This window comes from Cryptotermes secundus, unplaced genomic scaffold, assembly GCF_002891405.2.
Source record: "Cryptotermes secundus unplaced genomic scaffold, Csec_1.0 scaffold183, whole genome shotgun sequence".
Classification (NCBI taxonomy): domain Eukaryota; kingdom Metazoa; phylum Arthropoda; class Insecta; order Blattodea; family Kalotermitidae; genus Cryptotermes; species Cryptotermes secundus.
In genome coordinates, this window is record NW_019729899.1 from 1,543,776 (window position 1) to 1,566,322 (window position 22,547).

A 22,547-nucleotide genomic window follows, 5' to 3' on the forward strand; every position below is an offset into this window, starting at 1 on the left:
TATGAATTTTTATCATCAAATATCTGCCAGCAGGAAATAAGTTAAGGTCCGAATACATTTGGAGTACATACAAGTTAGGAACTGAAAAATTAATTTAAATTTTTAAGTGAGACTGATACATTTACAACCGTTCACGAATAGTGCTGTAAATTATGGTGCTTCACATATGACTTAGCAAATTTACAATACTTAATTTAAAGTATTTTTTTATATTTTTAAAATATAAATCACGTAAATACTTTGCAGCCAGATAGTTTTGATTTGACGCTCGCAATATTACACTCTGAATTATATTGCAAATGTTCGAAATTACAGAAGATATTAATCAGCGGGTTCTTTGTAATATGAAGTATGTTTTTAAAAGTAATATAATGTGTCTTGAGTTTTTCTTAATAAAACTGAAAAAGCCACCTGTAAACATTGAATTAAAAGCGAACAATTTTTTTCTTATTATCGCATCAATTTTTACATAAACAATTTTAAAATTGAACACTAAATTGACATGAAATTTACTGCAAAATTACGTGATATTCCACACAATATCTAAAACTACTGTGTTCGGATATTAGAAGAGAGTCCTTTTATAAGACGATGTGTTTAACATTTTGATTTTCAGAAATATCAAATGACTTTTAATCCTAGAACTAACATGGTAGGCAGAACTAAAACAATTACATATATTATCACTGACCTTATGAGAGAATCAATTCAATGTATTCTGAGCTTATTCAAGAGGCTGTTGATTTCACACAACAAATATTTTTTTTCATTCATGAATCTTCTTCTTTCCTATAAAAACACATATTTACAAATAATGGGCATATTTTAAATTCATCTTATGGAATATCACTTGATTATCTTGAGTATTTGATTAGAAACCACACAACACATTCATTCCCTTCACCAAAAACACGTTCTTCACGCACTAAAAAATTCTAGCACTGAATTTTTGTTGTTGGGTTTTAGCTCAGTTAAAACAATACAACACATTCCATGAACACCATTCATATGTACTCTTGTTATTTTGTTGTGGAAGGGAATTAGCTGATTATGTATACAACTTGGTGCGACTGGAAATGATGATCTCACAAATTTTACTTCTCATCTTGCATTCGCTCTAATGTCAGGATGAACACACCATACGGAATGACGCAATCAACACAAAAACAATGTTCAGCGATGACATCACCAATAAACCTGCAACAAGAATGTAAGAAGGAATTATGATCTACAAAGTGGGCTTCTCTTAAAACGACAAGAACTGATAAGCAAATACCGTTCTCAAAACAGATTAGCAAAATATGCACGAATATGTAAAATATTTTAAGTTTTTAGGATGACTGAGAGGGATGAAGTATACATTTTTGATAACTTTTTTAGTTTCAGTGAACAGGTCTAAATCTCACTGCAAATCAGTGGCAGATATTTTGCGTCATCAAACAAGAAGGGAGAGCGAAAAATAAACGGAAACGAGAGAGGATGAGGGAGGATACACTAAAGATTTGACATCACCTAAAATAACTCAAGAGGCCTGTCACGGTAGCCCAGCGGTCTAAGGCATGTACTGTCTTTGCTCGCTTGAAAACCGGGATCGTGGGTTCGAATCCCAATCAGGGCATGGACGTTTAGTTTGTGTGTGTGTTTTTTTCTGTGTTTGTGTACAGGTAGAAGCCTTGCGACGAGCTGATCACCCGCCCAAGGAGTCCTACCGAATGTGCAAGATCTAGAAAAACCGAAGTGAACGGAGAAGTTCATGGAGGTAGGCCTAGGCCCGTTGGGATTGTACTGCCAAGGGGAAAAATGACTGAAGAAAGCCACGGGTCTAATTAGGGATATCTAATATTACGGATAGTATTTATCTTCTGAAATTTATCTGAAAGTTACTGAGGTTTTGGAGGAATGTTGGTAAAATGCTACCTAACGACACAGCTTGGTATCTTGGAAGACAGTACTATTCATAGTCAGCGACTACGGCTGAATGAATCAGTGAATTGCTGGACTTAAGTTTACCAAATTTATTTTCCATCCTCATTGCTTTCCTCTCAACAGTACCGATCAAATATGTGCGGTGGCAATGCTCTTAATTTATACTTCAGATTTCTTATTTAATTTTCCGGCAGGTTACTCACTATATTAACGGCGGTTCTGTATGTTCTGCCTCCGTGTTTCAAGCACGAATGCTGGAGTGATAGAACCAAATAAATTTAATAACGTAAAGAAAAATTCATAGGCGTTAGCTGATGTTAGTAAGGAGGTTATGTGGCTCTATAAATCCACTCCCCCATACGCCTTCATGGCGTAGTGTTTAATTAGTTAATCACAGGACAACTTTAACTGACGCAAGTAAGGAGTTTGGTCTAGAAGTAAACACAGAGAAAACTAAATATATGTCGCTGTCTCGCCACCAGAATGCAGGACAAAATCATGACATAGATAACAGATGTTTTGAAAAAGTGGCACAGTTCAGATATGTGGGAAAGACAGTAACAGATCAAAATTTGATTCAGGAGGAAATTAAGATGGGACTGAATTCGGGTAATGCTTGCTACCATTCAGTCCAGAGCCTTTTGTCTTCTCGTCTGGTCTCCAAAAAGCATAATACTCGTAGTTAGAGTACACAAAACTGTATTTTTCCTCTGGTTCTGTATTGGTGTGAAACTTTGTCTCGGACATTAAGGGAGGAACATAGACTGAGGGTGTTTGAGAACAGGGTGCTAAGAAGAATATTTGGACCGAAGAGATTTCAAATGCTGCTACGTTAGAGAAAACTGCACAATGAGGAGCTTCATAACTTGTACTCTTCTCCAAGTATAAGTAGAATGATCAAGTCAAGGAGGATGAGATCTGCAGGGCGTGTAGAACGAATAGGGGAGAAGAAAAATGCATATAGGATGTTAGTGGGAAAGCCAGATGGAAGGAGACCACTAGGAAGCCCTATACATAGGTGGGTGGACAATATTAAAATGGATCTTAGAGCGACAGAATGGGATAGATTGGATTGGGTTCATATGGCTCAGGAGAAGGACCAATGGGGGGCTCTTGTGAACACGTTAATGAGCATTTGGGTTGCATGCTGCAAATTTCTTGAGTAGCTGCACAATTGGTGACTTATCAAGAATGCTCACCCCATGAGTGAGTGAATGAACCTTACAATGGAAACTTTTTATCTGCAAATGCAGTTGCGTTCAGTTACTTTCATCCAGTCAGCAGTTCATTGCAGTTGGCCTGGCAGTGTATTTGTACGACCACAATCTTGTTCTAACCGCAAAACGTGTAATGGCTGGTCTGGCGGCATTTCCTTCCGAGGATCGTGGAACTCAGTTACAAACGTAATCCTCGTTATCTGTTGTTGCAGTGTTTCTATGTACTAGGCAGAACTGTGGGAAAGGAATCTTCTTCAGACAAGACTAGACGTAGTAGTGACCACTATCAAAAGAAATCAGGTTTTTATAATTCCATTAACGAGATAATATGACATTTCGTCACACAATCAATAAAGTTCTGATTCCTTTACGGAAAAAGCAAGAGCCAGTTCATTCGAGTCTACATTCTTTTCCGTTTTTTTTAAGGATATCTTTGTTATTAATCTCCTCTCTATGTCCGCATCTCCCTAGAGATATCTTATTTTTTTCAAGTTTCTCAACCAAAATTTTGCATGCATTTCACATTTCTGTCGAATATACTCTTTCGTTTGTACAGTGCTAATGGTAGCTGCTGAAGAGTAGGGTCTACTTATTGAGAAGTTCCTCGTAATATTATCTCTTACTTCTTCCAAGCTCGCTTTCCGTACAAATGTTCTCCTCAGTACTTAGATTTTGTTAATACTGACACGTATGTGGCAAGTATCCTACCTGCAGAGTTCCGGAAGCCCTCCTGCGCCAGTTTATTAGAAGTGAGGGCCCTTGCGAGGCTGGGGAACACGGCCTTGTGCCGAGTCCTGCCTCCTACGGTGGCCGAGCAGCGGATCTCCATCCTGGGAATGAGGCTCCCCCTGTTACTCGTGAAGTGCTCGTTCTGGATCTGGAAGTGCAGCCCCACTGTCTTGGTGTGTAGTCCTTGCGAGTCCGTCTCGTCGGCTCCGTCACGGTACTCCCAGACCCACGTGTCCACCTGAAACACCAACGAACCCCACAGGAAGTTAGATGTTTCGATAGCAGCCTCTCTTTGCAGCGGTGAAGGGGGACGCATAATCTCGATTCGTAGCCGTGACAACCCAAATCAAAGGCAATGTCAAGCAAGACCTGAAAAGTAGGTTACACTGCAGAAGAAGCGCTGCTGTCTCATGAACCGGCCCGATCGTCAAACTGAAAGGCTTGAGTTGTGGTCATTGTCCCCGAACTACAAACGGCTAAGTGGAAGAAACTACACGTACGTCACCGTAGTCCGATGATATGACGCCTGCGCAACGCAGTGCCAATAGATGCAGATAAACTGGTAGCATTTTTTTCCCCGAAATCTGAAATGCAACAAGTAGAACATCGCAAGAAACTACCACGTGAGAATTTATGGCTCAGCTGCATGTTGCACGGTTACTTTGTGAACAACTATACTTTCCATACACTTTCAAACATCAAACATCACTTTCGTGTAGAATTACTGGGTTCCTGGACTTTTTTCCATCGCCCGGAATTCTAGGAAACAGAAAACACGACGTTTCGGAAACTGGATCTGTTTCCGCCTTCAGGTGACGAAGCAACATACTCAGTTGGGCCCTTTAGAAAGAGCTAATATCAATCATTGAACCAGCGTTTTCTATTTCCTAGAATTGCGGACGATGGAAAAAGTCCCAAAACCCAGTAATTCTGTGTGTTATGACCTTCGTTAGANAAGGTTTAAACACTCGTATAAACCACCTTAACTGGTAACTTTTCCGTTCTTTTTTGTTTTATCCTGTGCTGTAGTACTAATGTTTCCTGCGTGATATGACTGGACATACCCCTTACAGACATGTTTTTAACCTTTAAGGCACACGCCACAAATAAAACTAACATTCTCTGAGTTCCCAGCGCAGCCACAGTGACCCCTCTTTGCCACCGTGTGCATTGGACCCACCGCTCTCGACGTTGGTCTTGAGAAAATAAATCACTGCAAAATCCTGTCACGTGTATCAGTGACTAAGACGTGGGATTGGATCGGTGAGTCGATTTATTGGATATTCACTGGCCGTAACTACAAATAATTATAACATTATCAAGATTACTATAATCATAACACAAAAGTCCCCTATATCTGCTCACACTAGTCGTCGCTAGGTAACAGATTTCCTTATCCGTTTCCTGGCAAAGGATTTGAACACAAGAACTATAACGGTCACACTCCAGATATCACTGCACTACAGCACAAAGAAAGTCTTCAACTCACATGTGAAGTCTTCACAGGCTGACTTCTTGTACTCATCTATACTCCTAGTTCAAATTAGCTCTGAACTTAGAGCTCATATCTCTCGTTATATAACCACGGCACGGACTGCATGGAAAACACAGTTCTATTGTTGATGGCGTCACCACGTTGTATGGTATGGTCCGATACGCGGAAAAGTGTTTACAGAGACGTTGACTAGAAACGGATTGCATAACCCCAATATTCTACTGTTGCTTGGCGCAGACAGCGGATAAAACAATTTCCTTTATACTGCTACATGTTTGGAAGTACAGAACTGTTCGGCTTATTTTGGACTCTATCCATCATCTGGTATATAAGACAGAAAACCAGGACGTTTCGGAGACTGGATCTGTCTCCGTCCTCAGTTGGATGGGGCAGGATAACCCTACTCAGTTGGGCCCGTTGGAAAGAGCTAGTCTCAATCACCGGACTAGTTCCAGTGAACCAATTTTGTGACATCGTTCGCAGCTGTTTCGACAGACACATCTCGAAGGTATGCCTTTCTCAGAAACATAACAATTCTATAGTGGGTTACTCTGTGTCCAGGATGATTCATCAGCCACATATTAATCCCTGAGTGTAGCATAAAACCACGTCAGGTGTCTGAATTCACTGGAAAAGATGAGAGGCAAGCACACCAAGGAAAGTGGTCTTCTCGCGCCATACTAATAGCATCCAAGCTCCTAGTGTGTGAGCAGTGCCCATCGGATATTACAGCTGGGCCTTCATCTGTTGCTTCAGCGAAGCAAAAACACATTTCAGTTTATTAGTTTCTTCGTTTGAAAGTAAAATTTCCAATCTAAATATGTTACAAAATTAAATTAATTTTAAGTGAAGTTTATAATTATAACATATATATTATAACGTTTTAAATATTATTATCTTGCGGAATTTTTTCACCTCGCTGAATCCAGGGTTTCCCCGTAACACCATTTGCAAAATACCGATTACGGGNGAACATCCATGCCCTGAGTGGGATCAGAAACCATGATCCCGGTTTCCAAGCGAGCGAAGACAGTACATGCCTTAGACCGCTCGGCTACCGTGACCGGCAGTGTATAAGAATAAGATACAAGAATTCAGATCGTACCTCACAGGAAACAGATCCGAACCCACGATCCCGGTTTCCAAGCGAGCGAAGACAGTGCATGCCTTAGAGCGCTGGGCTACCGTGACCACCCTGTAGCATGTGTAGAGCACGAAATATTTAAGTACGTGTACTTTTCCTACATTGTCCTATACGGTCACTGTTTGGGAACGCACTGAAGAGAATATTTTAACCTAAGGGAGAGGAAGTAACAGGAAGTTGAAGAAAACTTCATGATGATATCAGTCATTTATAGTCTTCGCCCATTGATGTTCGGGTGAACGAATCAAGGAAGAAGAGGAAAGTAACAAGCACTCGAAACATAAAAATTGCATATAAAATTTTGGTCGACGGACCACTTGGAAGAATGGGAACAGATGAGATTATAATATTAAAATTGTGTTATATAAATAGGGAGAATGTAATTCCACTGACCCACGTCAGGCTCCAGTGGCAGGTTCATGAGGACAAGGTCATCTAATTTACCCGCTGGTTTCATAAAAGAAGGGGGGAAATACCGACTAACCGAGCAGCTGCAAACTTCACAAGAAGGACCATACTGTATGGAGTGCACCTGAGAATATGCAAGCACAGCTAGCTTCACTGCTGCAATCTAAAATGACAAATGAATTTCCGCTGGCCGCCTGCAGTACTTAAACCTCATTCTCTTTAACTCTGCTTCGACAGTGTTGTTAGAATGAATATCCATACTAAAACTACGCAAAAGATGAATGTTCTCTGGCTGCTAAGCATAAAATGACTACCAGGAGAGCACGTTTTGGTCTCCCTTTGTTACATTGTCTTATAATTGAATAGGAAATGGTAGTTCTATAACAAACTTGCGTTCAAAGTTTCTTATGGAAGTGTAGTGGAAAACAAGCAACGATAAATCACTTCTCAGGATCAACGCCGCGCTTGGTAATCCACAAAGTGACATCAATTCTTAACGAATCCTCACGTCTCAAACTTGTAACAAAGTGAACAGTAAATAGACAACATCCGATCAGAGAGAACAGATTATAAATCATATTTTCGTAAATTTTATACCAGTCACAAACGATTAAGGACTAATTTAATACATAAATAGGTTGATGTAATTTGGTCTTTCACTTAATGATTAAAAGTTCTGTTATAATTTACATGACCAGGAAGCGCAAAGTCTGTTCATCACAATAGCAACACTTTCATGACGTCATTCATGGAGCTGAATTGATGTTCCTGGAGTAGTCTTCCCTCAGCAGTCGATAATTACTCACCTCTCTAAGACATTTTCTTGCCGGTCACAGTAGCCGAGCGGTCTAAATCGTTCACTGCCTTCGCTCGCTCGGAAGCAGGGATCGTGGGTTCGAATCCCACTCAGGGCATGGATGTTTCTGTGTGTTTTTCTGTGTTTGTGTACAGGTACAGGCCTTGCGACGAGCTGATCACCCGCCCAAGGAGTCCTACCGTATGTCTAAGATCTAGAAAAACCGAAGTGAACGGAGAAGTTCATGGAGGTAAGCCTAGGCCCACTGGGGCTGTAGTGCCAAGAAAAAAAAAAGACATTTTCTTATGTAAGTCACATGTTCAATTCAGTCTAAAATATTCTGCCATTGAAGCCTGATTAGTCCACCTTACATTTGGCATTATTTGTCCGTTGACACTTGTAAGAACTTCTTCACCGATATGGTCTATATCATTGTTTTCTGAGCATAAAACATTCGTTGATAAATGTACAATAAATTTCTTGACATTTTCTTAAGCAGTGATGCCAACAAACTGCTTTTAGTAGCAACGGTAGCATAGAGCGCATCGACCTATACTCGTAATATAAAAACGTGCAATTAACATTATGTGACACGTTCATTTTTTGGCTGACCAACGTCCAGTTACCGGTAAACTTTTTACCTTGCTCTGTCCTCAGTTTTTATTGTGATTTTTTTATAGTCACAAATAATCTCTCAAGCTACCGGACCTCAGAACCAAACCCAAACCCACTCATAGGAAGTAATTTAATAGTTATAACATATTTCAGACTTTATAAATTTCTGATGAGTCTGCGGTATAGAAACTTCGCAATGTACACTGAGGATTGGCGCGAAAATTATACGTTCGTTTGAAACAAACAGGGGCACGAAGGCTTCCAGACTTCCAATCACTCAGCAGACAGTTTACACAGCGAGGTGTTTACACAAGAAGCAATGCTCCTACCGTCCTTTCTGTTTAATTACTGTCTTGGCCTACCCAGAACTTCCTTCCTGACACCGTAGCCTGCGCCCAACACCTTGCTCCACGAGATGGAAGCTGCTTGAGGATACGCAGCGTGGCTCCGTCTCTCGCATGAGACGGGAAGTGGTGGGGGACACACTGAAAGCCAGGCCCATCATTTGCATTTCGAGCATAGAAAATAATTTTTCATTACCAGGTTTATATTTACTGAGTTCAAGTTCGCTGTAAGTCTATTTAGTTTTATATGCTTAACATCAGTTCAAATAGAATTCTACAGTTTACATGGAAACTTCCTGTTCTTTACAGGCTTCAGTAGTTTCTACAGTTTACATGAAAACTTTCTGTTCTTCACAGGCTTCAGTAGTTTCTACAGTTTACATGGAAACTTCCTGTTCTTCACAGGCTTCAGTAGTTTCTACAGTTTACATGGAAACCTCCTGTTCTTCACAGGCTTCAGTAGTTTCTACAATTTACATGGAAACTTCCTGTTTTTACAGGCTTTAGCAGTTTCTACAGTTTACATGGAAACTTCCTGTTCTTTACAGGCTTCAGTAGTTTCTACAGTTTTTTCCTGGCCAGTGTCAGGTCAGGAGTTGATTGCCTCTCCCTCTCAAATTCACTGTTATTGCACTTGTGTTCCTTGCTCTCTATCCCTTCAACCTTGTCCCCTTTCTTCAGTTTTTCGATCTGTTACTTTCGTCTCTGACAGGCCGTTGGTGTGATACCTTAAAACTAGGTCGCCTATGTTTAGAGTTTTCGTTATTCTTTGCATTCAGAATGTATGAAAATTGTAATAAGCCTCTCTGTAAATATTTGTACGGTGAACTATTGTGTCAGATACAATTGAAATCAAATGTACAAAACGCTTACCTTTACGCCGTTGATTTGCCAGGCGAGGACGGCTGGAGGATTTGATTTTCCCGATGTGCAATTCGCAGTGACGTAATCACCTACTGAATACGCTGTCAGTACGCCTTCAATCATTGGGTCCTCTGCCGGGAAAGCTGAAAACGGGGACAGAATTTTGTACCAATAACGTAATTCTGAGTTAGTATTTTTTTAATTAAAGCTGGAAACCGGAATAAATTATTATGCATCAACAACATAATGTCAATTTTGGATCTAAAACTATTTATGTACTGCACAGTCCGTCACCAATGCAACACACACTCGCTTTCGACACATGTTTCGGCCCTAAATGGCAACTTCAGGTGCCTTGCTATGCTAGAACCGTACACTGCACGAATATTATCCATTCATCACATATGCGCCTGCGCGCTTCATGATTCAAACCGTTATAGTTGTGGTCTGACTGGTACGCGCTAAAACACTCGCAGCTAAGAAGGGAACACACATCACAAGACACGGTTTACACAGAAAATAAGAAAAACGACCCCCATAGCGGAAGAACCACACGCAAGTTTTAATCATGACACATAAGATGAATAATCTTAACAGGTTTTAGTGTGTGTAAATTCATTGTAGTTGACAAATACGCACTTTTAAATAATTTTATAAAGGCAAGCAATGCAATAGATTAGCGTAATTAGGGCACCTGATGATGGCACTATATTGCCGAAACATGTCGTGAAGTAACAGGTGAAACTGAGTGCACTACAAGACGGCCACTGTATACATATCATGGATGAAAATCAGTGCAACAGGACGCTAAAATACAACAGTTAATTTAAATCAAATAAAATCTAATAAAATTAATTTTCCTTTGAATTTTATAATATTCTTGTTACTCCTCACAAGGAGTATTTGGATTTGTATCCTTTACTACAGATGTTTTATTGCGGCAACCTGTGTTTTATTCGTAAGCCCGTTGTTTTGCTACGTCTGCAATCTGTAATTTTGTCCCTTGCTTTTGTGTTGTATTCACTTGTGAAGCGACGTTTAGATTTTTCACACTGATTGTCGCTGGTGTCCTTTTCGGATTTTCTCTTTGACTCAGCCGTAGGCTGTCCTGAATTTCTGCATTAACCCTTTTAAGGACCCGGCTGATTCCATTCTCATTCTATCGTTTTTTAATCGTTTCGTTGACCTTGTTACACAGTTCCGTCGATACAGTAACTGTACATGTACTTACTCGTGCACTCGACGACCGGAAATGGAGAAAATATAACGAGAGGTTTTCCTAAATTGAAATAATTCCCAATATGATACAGTGTTACAATACTCTGCAATCGCAATAGATATATACATAGTCATGTGTCCAGGGTTCCTTGACGAATAATAACAAGTCCTGAACTGGACGGCTAGATTTAATAACAGATTCGTTTCCAATCTGTCTTAATTACAAGCATTTTACAACGGCTCAAATCAACAACTGTGTAAGACTCGCTCCATTCTGCTGGACAGCGACGATCATCTCCTTCACTGCGAGTGACTTGGCTCTGATTTGTGAATAGGCCGCTTCTGCAGCTCCCGCTGTTCGCTAGTTAACACTCCACAGCTGAACACGCAACTCAACTCAACTACTGAACTGAACTCTCTTACGAATGAATGACTCTCTCACGACAGGAAGAAAGCACTCACAACGTGAAGCTGATCCCTCAGTATTATAATTTTATTTTATTGTATTACTGCAATAAATCATCAAAATTAGAGAACTGATCAGATTTTAAGCGCTACAAATCTTCAAATTTCTGCTTCTCAATTGTGGTAAAATATATATATGTCGTGATATTTTAGTAACAAGACGCAGTACCAAGTCAGTGTGGACAGAGACATGACATGCATATATTGATGGACAGAAGGGCAACCCGACAGACACGACGTACGTAATGTTCTTAAAGCTTTATATTTCTTCCTGTTTACGTATACAAAGCAAAGAAATAACATGACGCGTGCGTTTCAGGGCTTGCAGTGCGCCTGCAAGAGTATGATTAGAGCACATGCGAGACAGATGAGCCGGAGAAGTTGCCGCATCTACAGTAAAGCGTGTCTCGGTTCCGTGTTCTCGCGCGAAGAGAGGCGTAATTTGGTAGCCAGGCATTTGCTGTCAAATTTGTGTAACTATAAAATAGACAACTTGTAGGCATTTGTCGTCTAATAGACAAGCAGGAGAACATTATAAGTGAGACTGCGTTGAGGATTTCAAGGCGGTGGTTTTGAAGAGTTCTATTCCTTGGTATATACTGGCGTGGTCGTTGAGAGTCAACAGCTGCCTGACGCTGTATCCCAGAAGAGAGAATGTGCTGTTCCTTAATAAAACTCATTAAACAACCGCCATCGAGCGATGTGTTTGTAATGACCACCAAATTTTTTAATTCTTTAGCACAGAATTTGAACACAGTTTACTTTTACATTTTAACAGGAAACAATAAAAAGAAAGAAAGTAAAGCTATCCCTGTACCAGGCTGTGAAGGCCCATAGGGTTGAGTGACGTTGAGGGTCCCACATTATCTAGACAATCGGTTCAATGGTGGCGGTAAGGTTGTCAGCCTTACGCGCCGGCCGCGCTTTGCTCCCCAGGAAAATTATTTAATTAATTCCTGGTACTCATTTCTGTTGGAGGCTGAGCAAACCCCAGGGCCTAGTGCGGCTGGAAGGATTAGGTCATCTGAAAAAAATCCAATGACCTCATCGGGACTTGAACCCGCAACCTTCCGGATTGTAGCATAGATCCTCAACCAGTAGTAATAAAATCTCGTGGCACCACGTCATCACTGTAATTTCTTGGTGACCTTTTGTCACATGCCTTACTTAAATATTAAATAATATAAAAATTCACCCGGTGAACATAAACTGCGTTTTGTTAGGAGTCTAAAGAAGAACGCAACTTCTGCTCTCTCAGTGGAAGGTCACGTTCCACTGCTTTGTTTATCCTAAAGAGGCAGACGGTTGCTAGGTAACGCAGCAAGAACCACTTACTCACGAGCTAGGAGGACATGATACCTAAACCAGAGTTTATGTCTCATCCATTATGTGGGGAAGATACGAGCAAATTGCCTAGAAGATCAATTTGAGGTTTTCAAAAGCAGCATCTTCGCTAGATGTAAACTAAGTCTTGTCATGAAAGTGAAGACGCGTGAGGTCGATGTGTAAATTAAGAAGCAAAGCCCATTACAATCCAGTGAAATGCAAGTATGAATCCATGCAATGAAGCTAAAAGGAATTATATATACTGATACCAAGTCAAGTAAATACTGAACATTAGAGTCATGTTATCAGGTCTACACTCTCATGTAATTTATTTGTTGCACAACGACAGATGTTCAAGTTCCTTCGACTTCTTACGCTTTCATGGGCTACACACTTGTCTCCGACTGAATGTTGAAGTTCTGCATATCTTGGATGTACGGCAGGATACCAAGAATGGTGAATCAGCCCAGCCCATTGTTATCATCAAACAAAAAAACTCCGGGGTTTTAGTCCGCAAGCGAACTATACCGATCGAGCGACCGCCGCTTGTCGGCGAAGTTAGTCCCAACTTTAGCGGATAGAGGGTGTCGCGTGGTCAGCGCAACGAATCCCCACGGCCGTTAATTTTCGGTTTTCTAGACCGGTGCCGCTACTTTTCCATTCAAGTAACTCCTCAGTTATCCTTATGAGGATTGAATGGACTTCTCAGAAAAACTGGTAGTGACGGGAATCGAACCCGGGACCTCTAGATCTGTAGCCAGGAACTCTGACCACTAGATCACATAGGTGGTCCTCTCAGGGCTATCATAGAGCAAAACAAAACACAGAAAATCGAAGACAAACATCTGTAATTCGAGCGGTGTTAGAATCCACGAGCCTGGAAATCATGAAAAGTAAAATAATTACTTTGTTTCTATAATTAAGACATAATTATAGTAGACACTGACCACTGTCTGATGTCAGTCTAATTTATGCAGTATTTTATAGCTTGCCTATAGTGCCATCTTCTGGCGAGGCGTGTTCGTTTCCTGGGTTCTGAAGAGAGACTCATAATGAGGAGCTTCGTACTAACTTAAGCTAATCTTAGTCAAATATTATTACGGTGACGAACACGAGACGAGTCGGCGAAGCAAAGCATGTAACAAGCAGTGTACTCACTTACACATGGAGCTGAGCCTTCCTCTTTCTCAGCATTTTATGGAACACGAAGATTCACTACCGTGTTCACAAGAGCCCTCAATTGGTTCCTATCCTGAGCCAGATCAATGCAATCCATACCATCCCATCCTATCTCTCTAAGATCCATTTTAATGCTGTCTACTCACTACGCTTTGGTCTTCCCAGTGGCCTACTTCCTTTTGGCTTTCCCACCAATATCCTACATGCATTCCTCTTCTCCAAAATTCGTGCTACATGCCCTGCCCACTTCATCCTCATTCACTTGATCATTCTAATTATACTTGGAGAAGAGTACAGGTTATGAAGCTCCTCATTATGCAGTTTTCTCCAACCTCCTGTCACTTCATCCCTCTTCGGTCCAAATATTGTCCTCAACACCCTGTTCTCAAACACCCTCAGTCTATGTTCCTCCCTTAATGTCGGAGACCAAGTTTCACAGGCACTGTAGAGATGAGAAATCGTTCGAAAACCTGGACATACTTATTAACAAATTCATAGTAGTATCCACTTATTAGTAGTATGGGTTCTCGATAGAATTGTTCTGAGTAGAAATGAACTATTTCGCTCTGGTACGAGGACCTCAGTTTGCATCGTTCACCCGCGTGGCTTCTGTTTCATCTTAATTTACTTAACAACCCTTCCGCATCTTCATGCATCTATGTAAACATGTGACAGGACTGCCAGAAGCAAAGGTCGTGACCGTTTTCAGCACTATTCCAGAATGTTTCCAAAGGAATTAAGAGAAACTCGAAAATCCACACTTCAAAAGAGAAGAATTCCGGACCGAGAATCGAAATCATGACAGCAGGAATATAAATTAGAAACCTCAGCGACGTTCGTTCAGGTTGTGAGCAGTCTCCTTACCGACTGAGTTATTCATGTGCATCTACAAATTGTCCGGATTCCTTTAACAGAATGGCAATGGCTAGAGGGATCTGGAACGTTCCTATATACGGAACAACAAAGAACCAGTATCACATTACGGTTCGTTGTGAACGCACTAAAACCCTTCAGGTTAGTAAAAGGCAAGTCTATAGTGGGGCTTAGTCGTCAAAGAGTTCAATACGGAGCGGATCCTGCAGAGTGTAGTGATAAATCAGGATTAGCTTTACGACAAATCGCCTTCATATATTACGCTGTGCCGTCGGACGGGTGTCGCTTACATACAGAGCTGTGAGGCGCAGAATTCACCTCCCCCCCACATGACACACAAATGGCCGCTACTAGACTTTACTGACCTTACAACTCATGAGGATCTGGGACGACTGCACTTCTAGAGTTGGTTCAACTGTTTCCATAGGACCACAATTCCTGTTCACTGTCTTCTGCTTTTAGAATCTTCACTCTTCAGATATCTTGTATGTTGTGCATGAGTTGCTAGTTTCTTCCAAAATATCTACCACATGGTAGACTTTTTAAGGTGCCACATTACAGGTTATGCCAATGTCGCTAATTTCTTTCACGGGGCTTGCTATGAAGTGTCTAACACCTTCAGTTCATTAATACCTCCAATCCCAACAGAAGAACAGGAACTACTTAATATTATATAATTCTGGATGGTTTTATAAGTGATATCCGGTTTAGAAAACCGAGATTAACGGCCGTGGGGAACCGATATGCTGATCATCGCTCGATGGCGGTTGTTTAACGAGTTTTATTAAGGAACAGCACATTCTCTCTTCTGGGATACAGCGTCAGGCAGCTGTTGACTCTCAACGACCACGCCATTATATACCAAGGAAATAGAACTCTTCAAAACCACCGCCTTGAAATCCTCAACGCAGTCTCACTTATAATGTTCTCCTGCTTGTCTATTAGACGACAAATGCCTACAAGTTGTCTATTTTATAGTTACACAAATTTGACAGCAAATGCCTGGCTACCAAATTACGCCTCTCTTCGCGCGAGAACACGGAACCGAGACACGCTTTACTGTAGATGCGGCAACTTCTCCGGCTCATCTGTCTCGCATGTGCTCTAATCGTTCCTTTGCAGGCGCACTGCAATTCCTGAAACTCAAGCGTCATGTTATTTCGTTGCTTTGTATACGTAAACAGGAACATATATAAATGCTTTAAAAGAAACAGGACGGTTTTCTAAAAAAACAGACAAGACGATGGATAATGTCCAACAACATATTAATTGTGACGAAAGTAATGTTGGCAGTGAAGGACAGATAACGGATATACTCGTTGAGGAATATAAACAAATGGTTAAAATTGGGATAGAAGTACTCTTAGCTTATACATACAGAGTGTAACTCAAAAGTGCGAAAAAAAAATTGGGGTATGAGCTCCACATACCAAAACAAGAAAATATCCATATAATTATGTGTCCGGAAATATTTAATTTTGAGTTACAGCTGAAAGAGTACTCTTTCTCATGAGTACTCAGGTTGTCCTGCCATCAGATTCAACGCAAGCGTCGACACGTCTCACAATTGGCCACCCCATCCGTTCAAAGATGCCGGGGCAGTTGCGGATAATCTGACAGGCATCCACAATGCGACGGTCAACAGAAGCTGCATACACAAGGGGTTATAGATGTCGCCATAGATAAAAGTAGCTGGAGCCATCCGGGAAATACCAGGAATCTTTCAATGAGTTCAGCATAACATAGCCAGGCGGTACAGAACATGCAATGAAGTTGGCGGATATTATTTTGAGCAACTTTTATGATGTAAAACAACGAGAACATCCCCTAAAACTTCTCCATCCTCTCGGAAATTTTGGTGACCCTTAGCGCCAAAATGAAGCACATCTGGACATGGGTGTGTTAACAAAATATGATCAGATTGAAGCCATCTATCTACCACAGAGCGTTGTAACATATATTTATTTACTCTCTGTATACATACATTATATACTATATATAATTTATATAACAAAAGCAACGAAATGAACGTCTGACTTCAGGTCCTCACGGCTATAACTATGAAACGTACTGAAGATCGCAACGATCTACCAGACTACACGGCGGCACATCGGAAAGTACAGTAATCTCCATATTATATGAGAAGAGAACTGAGAAGTTAAATTTACACCTGTGTCCATTTCACTGGATATAGGTTTGTAAGTAACATGTTACTTCACTAAATGTCTGTAACTTGGCCGTCTTTCCCAGGAGAAAGTAATCCCTTTGCTTAGTGACAGAGTCTGCACGAGAAGAGTTTTAGGGTAGACGTTAACTCAGCGAACTTGTATTTGGCCACTACCGTATCTTCCAGACTTCTACATATGCATGGCTCATGACCATCTCATCTCTGAAGTTTTAAGAATGTCATTAAGCAATTTAAATATAAGTCAACTTATTCCAGACACACCCGGCATTTCAATCGAGTCACAGAGTAGCAAATGCCGAGCTTCAAACTTCAAACAGGCCATGAGCGCATAAGCTCAAATTATTACGTACGTAGGATTCATAATAATTCCTTTCAACTTCACACTACATAACGTCTGAAGATAAAGACAAACTGTTAGCAATCAATATGGAAAGAGAGACAGAGAGAGTGATTGATAACCCAACAGGGAACAAAATTCCATCTCTCCACCACATGCGAATTCACTGGATATAGAGAGTGGGCAGGAACGCTTCAGGACTGAAAGGCATTTGTCTTGTTAACATCTCTTTTTTTTTCAGGACTCTCTAAGTACCTTTCGGACTCGAACTGACGGGCTCGTAAAGTTAAATCAGATGTAAATAAAGAAAGTCTGTTGAAAAAGAGGAGTTCAACTTATTTCGATTTATGTCGTATGCAAGATCTAATCACTGTGATTACATATTCAATACATTTAAGGAGAAACAGCTTTACTTATCCCGATGCAGAATATTCACCAAGAATAAATTTAAGTTTAGGCCAAAATCGCAGGGAACTAGTTTGAAAAGTGTGTGTATTGAAATTTGAGTACGACTTTTCACGCTATTTTGTTTTGCGGAATATTAAAATTTTATTAAGAAAACCATATAAAAGAAAATTCTTATATCAAATTTATGCAATAAATATTTTGAGTCTACATCAAGAATTTAGACAAATAAAGTGAAATAGTTGGATGCTAGGTCGGTAATTTCTGACAGAGATACCAAGATTTTAATTAATGGAGTACTCCATTTGAATATTATACTTTTTACATCGAAAAGCCTACTGCTTTGATAATAACGGCTTCAAACGAGCGCCAAAGTTAAATAACTGCAAAAGTGCCGAATACATTGGCCGCGCAGTCTATGGCACGAAATGTCTTCGCCGGCTCAGACACTGAGGTCGTGGGTTCGAATGCCACTCGAGGCATGGATGTTTGCCTGCCTTTCTTCTGCGTTCTTGCTGTCCTGTGTAGGAAGTGGCCTTGCGGTGGGGTGATCTCCCGCGTAAGGAGACCTACAAACTGTCTGTAAAATTCACTGTTGGACATTATTTCAGAACAGAAACAGGGCAGAAGGCATAATCCGTCAGTACAGAAGAAAGACTACAAATTTACCGATTGGTCTTCTATCACGCTTCGGTTGTTTAAATCCCGAGAATAGATCTCCATACATCCACTGGATAGAAGAAATAAGCGGTACTCCTGGTCGTGGTTCATATTGCTCCCAAAATTCATAATGACGTATACGAGGTCTATGTTTCGTGTAGGAGATTTCACGTTGAGACTCTTTGGATCCAGGGCAGATATTTTCTCAGTCTTTCTCCTTTCACGTCTGCTACTGTTACAACTCCGTGCATGCGAGACAAGAAACTGCAGATGCTTCCAGCAATCCAGATCCTCTTTGCTACAATTCTACCGCCTTCAACTTGAAATATATTGCAAAAGCTTGTGAGATATTTCACTACTTCACATCCAGAATTTCCCCTGTGCAGACAACTCACTTTAAAATGCACGTATTGCTTCTAAATGCTATGCACTTTTACATGATTCACTGTCAGGATCATGAGTTATGCAAAATATGCTTAACTGCCTGTTAACAAAGTCTCTAGGCGTACTGCTTGTCTCTGTATTCTTCCTAACGACGCACGTGATCTCTGTCCCAGTCGTTTGTATTCCAGCTTTGGTACTACTGCAAATATCCTGTAGCTAATTATACTGATTAGTCAATCAGATATCAGAGATTATTTCTGAAACAAATTATTTTCCGATATCTGTATTTCGATGATGATTTAGTGTTGTGATACAAGGTAGAGGTTCTAGAACCCTCAATGTGCTGTTTCTATTCCCTAGGTGCAACGGCAACATGTAAAGCTATCCCTGTGTTTCATCAAGCAATTATGCACGGCGCCATGAAGACCATATTTGAACTCGGCACAAGATGAAATAAAAGGTGAGCTGTCAGTTTTGCTACCCAGAAGCTTTAACCAGAGGAAAAAGCCCGGTATCAACTGGATTGGAGTTTCGGTGGACTTCAGAGCACTGCCGGGACTCGAACTCTGGCCGCCCAGCTTATAGGCCGTCGCTATACGACTGAGTTATCGCTACCTTTGTCAAACAGTCTAACAACGTTGCGGTCGAGCGATTAGCATTCCAATTTTGTACTCACGAAGTTCAAATCAAGGCTCAGAAACAAGCTAACATGAGAGTCTTCAAGTTTTCCTCAGTCTCACCAGGTAAATGCCAGGATAATGCCTCAGGACAGATTACAGCCGTTTCATTCACATTCTTTACAATTCATTTTTGATCAATCTGTTCTCGGGCGTCATAAAGACTGAACTACTGAGAGCACAGAACAATAAAACCACAACATAGATTAAAAATAATCTGGCATCCCCACTACATTTCACAAGTTTTTTATTGCTAGTGGGGTGGGACTAAGTCCCTTGTACTGTGGCCACTTCTGGCCTATTGTACCAGCTCCAGATGATAGGTGAGGGTGATTGTGGAGCAATTGGTGGAATGAAGATTGGCAGGGGAAACCGAAGTACTCGAAGAAAACCTACCACAGCGCCACTTTGTCCACCACAAATCCCACTTGACCAGACGCGGGATCGAACCCGGGCCGCCAAGCTGTAAAGTTATGTATCTTATTTTCGTTATCAGAATCTTTCAACAGTATAATGTATTTTTTGCACGATTTTCCGATTTATACGTGGCAATTAAGTTCCTGAACTGAGGTAATAAAAAACGCGGAAAGGATACGAAATATTTATTAATCCCATCACTCAATACAGTTCTCGCCTACTTCCGCACAACGTTTACATCACTCATACAACGAATCGAATTCCCGAAAAGACACTTCTTCCCGTATTGCCTTCGGTACTCTCGTCACAGCCTGTTGGATCGAAGAAACGGCCTCGAATCCCGTCCTTTTCACCATAATTTTTAATTTAGGAAATAAAAAAGTAAGCCAGTGCTAAATCAGGAAAGTAGGGTGGATGGGATCCCTCGTTTCGCCAAAAACTCGGAGAAAATACCGGAAGAATGCGTCGGTGCACTGCCGTGCAGAAGATACCAGGACCCTCTTTTCTGAAACTCAGGCCTAACCCGACTAGTTAGTTAGTTATTGGAGAGGGTGGGTTTCCCCATGCACTTAGACCAGTATTGGTCCATTGTGCTTCCCTCTATGATATTCTACCAGTCTCTATACCCTACCGATATTGGTGCGTAACATCAGTCCCGACCAAGCCAGAGAGTTCGGCCTCCACTAGCTTGGCGGTATCTATAATGCTTGCCCCATCTATCAGAGGCGTTAAAGACTAATGTTGGGCGGGAAACGTCCTTGAATTTGGCTCAGTGACCTCCTTTGGAGATATGAGGTACTTTTACGTGCCGTAAAGCTACGACATGGGACACACGGCTTAAAGTCCCTCCCGGAGGACTTGTTCCCTGAATTTTTCCGCCCTTAAAAATTCGACGACCTCCGCCGGGTTTGAACCCGCGTACCACGAGTCATGAAGTGGGAACGTTACCCCTAGACTACGGAGGCCGCTTAACCTAACGCGACTAACTCGAGAGATCAATCTCTTAATCACATCCTTATAAAATTTACCGTTAAGGTATGTTTCTCCAGCACAAATTCGTGGTGAATGCTATTAAACAAGGGCAGTCAACAATGTTTTGACGCGCGATTTTGGCGTTCTCCCTTTCCGAGTTTCTGTGTGCCTTTTATGCCATTCAAAATCATTTGTTCTCGATAAACGTACTTCGCCGTATACAATTTTCAACATTTCAAACTTTTCAGTAGCTATTTCCTTTAATTTTACACAAGATTTAAAACCTTCGACAACACGAGAAAACTAGCTCACTAAAATAATTGTAATCCTCATATGCATCAAACAAACAAGCTGAAACTTGCACATCATATAAATAAATTTCCTCTTTAGCTATTCCCGTTCATCTCCGATAGATGGAGTTGGTAGTATTACTGTAATAGCGTCAGTTCGGGAACTTTACTGTCACACTGTATATGGCACACGACGTTCACGTGTCTCTTTACAAATCTATCAGCCTTTCTGTGGCCATTCGAACAGGGTCTTCGGCACCGTAAATCAATAAAATGTCTATAGCTCTGAGAGGCAATCGTATCATTTCACAACAGGACAATGTAAGGAGCTGTAACGCAATTCCCAAGCAGGGTGCAATTATCTTTGTGCTTTATCTGACAACAAAACCAGTCGATATCCGATCACAGCTGCCACCTCAGAAGAGCTCACAGCATGAAGGATGTGACCGAGGGGTGTCCACTGCATGGAGAGAAACAGGAGTGTAAGCCAGGACTGACACAAATAGCTCAGAGCAGTGCAGGGGTGTGCACTGCAAAGAAACAGAGGTGTGCGTGAGGGCCAACACGAATAGCTCGGAGTATTGCAGGAGTGTGCACTTCAAAGAAACAGGTGTGAGTGAGGGCTAACACGAATCTCTCGGAGTACTGCAGGGGTGTGCACTGCAAAGAAACAGAGGTGTGCATGAGGGCTAACATGAACAGCTCAGAGTACTGCATGGGTGTGCACTGCAAAGAAACAGAGGAGTGCGTGGAGGCTAACAGGAATAGCTCAGAGTCCTGCATGGGTGTGCACTGCAAAGAAACAGAGGTGTGCGTGAGGGCCAACACGAATAGCTCGGAGTATTGCAGGGGTGTGCACTTCAAAGAAACAGAGGTGTGCATGAGGGCTAACACGAATATATCGGAGTATTGCAGGGGTGTGCACTGCAAAGAAACAGAGGTGTGCATGAGGGCTAACATGAATCTCTCGGAGTACTGCAGGGGTGTGCACTGCAAAGAAACAGAGGTGTGCATGAGGGCTAACATGAATCTCTCGGAGTACTGCAGGGGTGTGCACTGCAAAGAAACAGAGGTGTGCATGAGGGCTAACATGAACAGCTCAGAGTACTGCATGGGTGTGCACTGCAAAGAAATAGAGGTGTGCGTGAGGGCCAACACGAATATATCGGAGTATTGCAGGGGTGTGCACTGCAATGGAACAGAGGTTTGCCTGAGCGCTAACACGGATAGCTCAGGGTAGTGCATGGGTGTATACTGCAAAGAAACAGAGGTGTGCGTGAGGGCTAACGCGAATATCACGAAGTATTGCATGGGTGTGCACTGCAATGGAACAGAGGTTTGCTTGAGCGCTAACACGGATAGCTCAGGGTAGTGCATGGGTGTACACTGCAAAGAAACGGTGCTGAAAGCAAGAAGTAGCCGCTGCAGCACATGTAGACATAGAGCAGGTATCCCTGTGATTTAAATAAAAAAAAAATAAAATTTAAATCGACGAATGTATATTAACAGAGATTTTAAACATATAGTAATTGACAAAATCAGCAAGGGGATTCTGGTATATCGGGAACGATTGAAACGCAGCAATGATAATTGAGAAAGCTGGTGTTTTTAAATTTTA

At 41.4% G+C, this 22,547-nt stretch overlaps 1 protein-coding gene across 2 annotated transcripts in view; it reads right to left on the reverse strand.

Moving 5' to 3' along the window:
• Positions 1-414: 414 nt before the first annotated feature.
• LOC111865754 overlaps positions 415-22,547 on the reverse strand; it is a 338,635-nt gene continuing 316,502 nt past the window's right edge. For both annotated transcript variants that reach the window (XM_033751949.1, XM_023854022.2), the window contains exons 4-6: positions 9,548-9,681; positions 3,852-4,110; positions 415-1,197 (exon numbers count right to left, since the gene is read on the reverse strand). In XM_033751949.1, the coding sequence (XP_033607840.1) occupies positions 1,124-1,197; positions 3,852-4,110; positions 9,548-9,681 (467 nt within the window). In that variant the 3' untranslated portion in view covers positions 415-1,123. The remainder of the gene's footprint in view (positions 1,198-3,851; positions 4,111-9,547; positions 9,682-22,547) is intronic.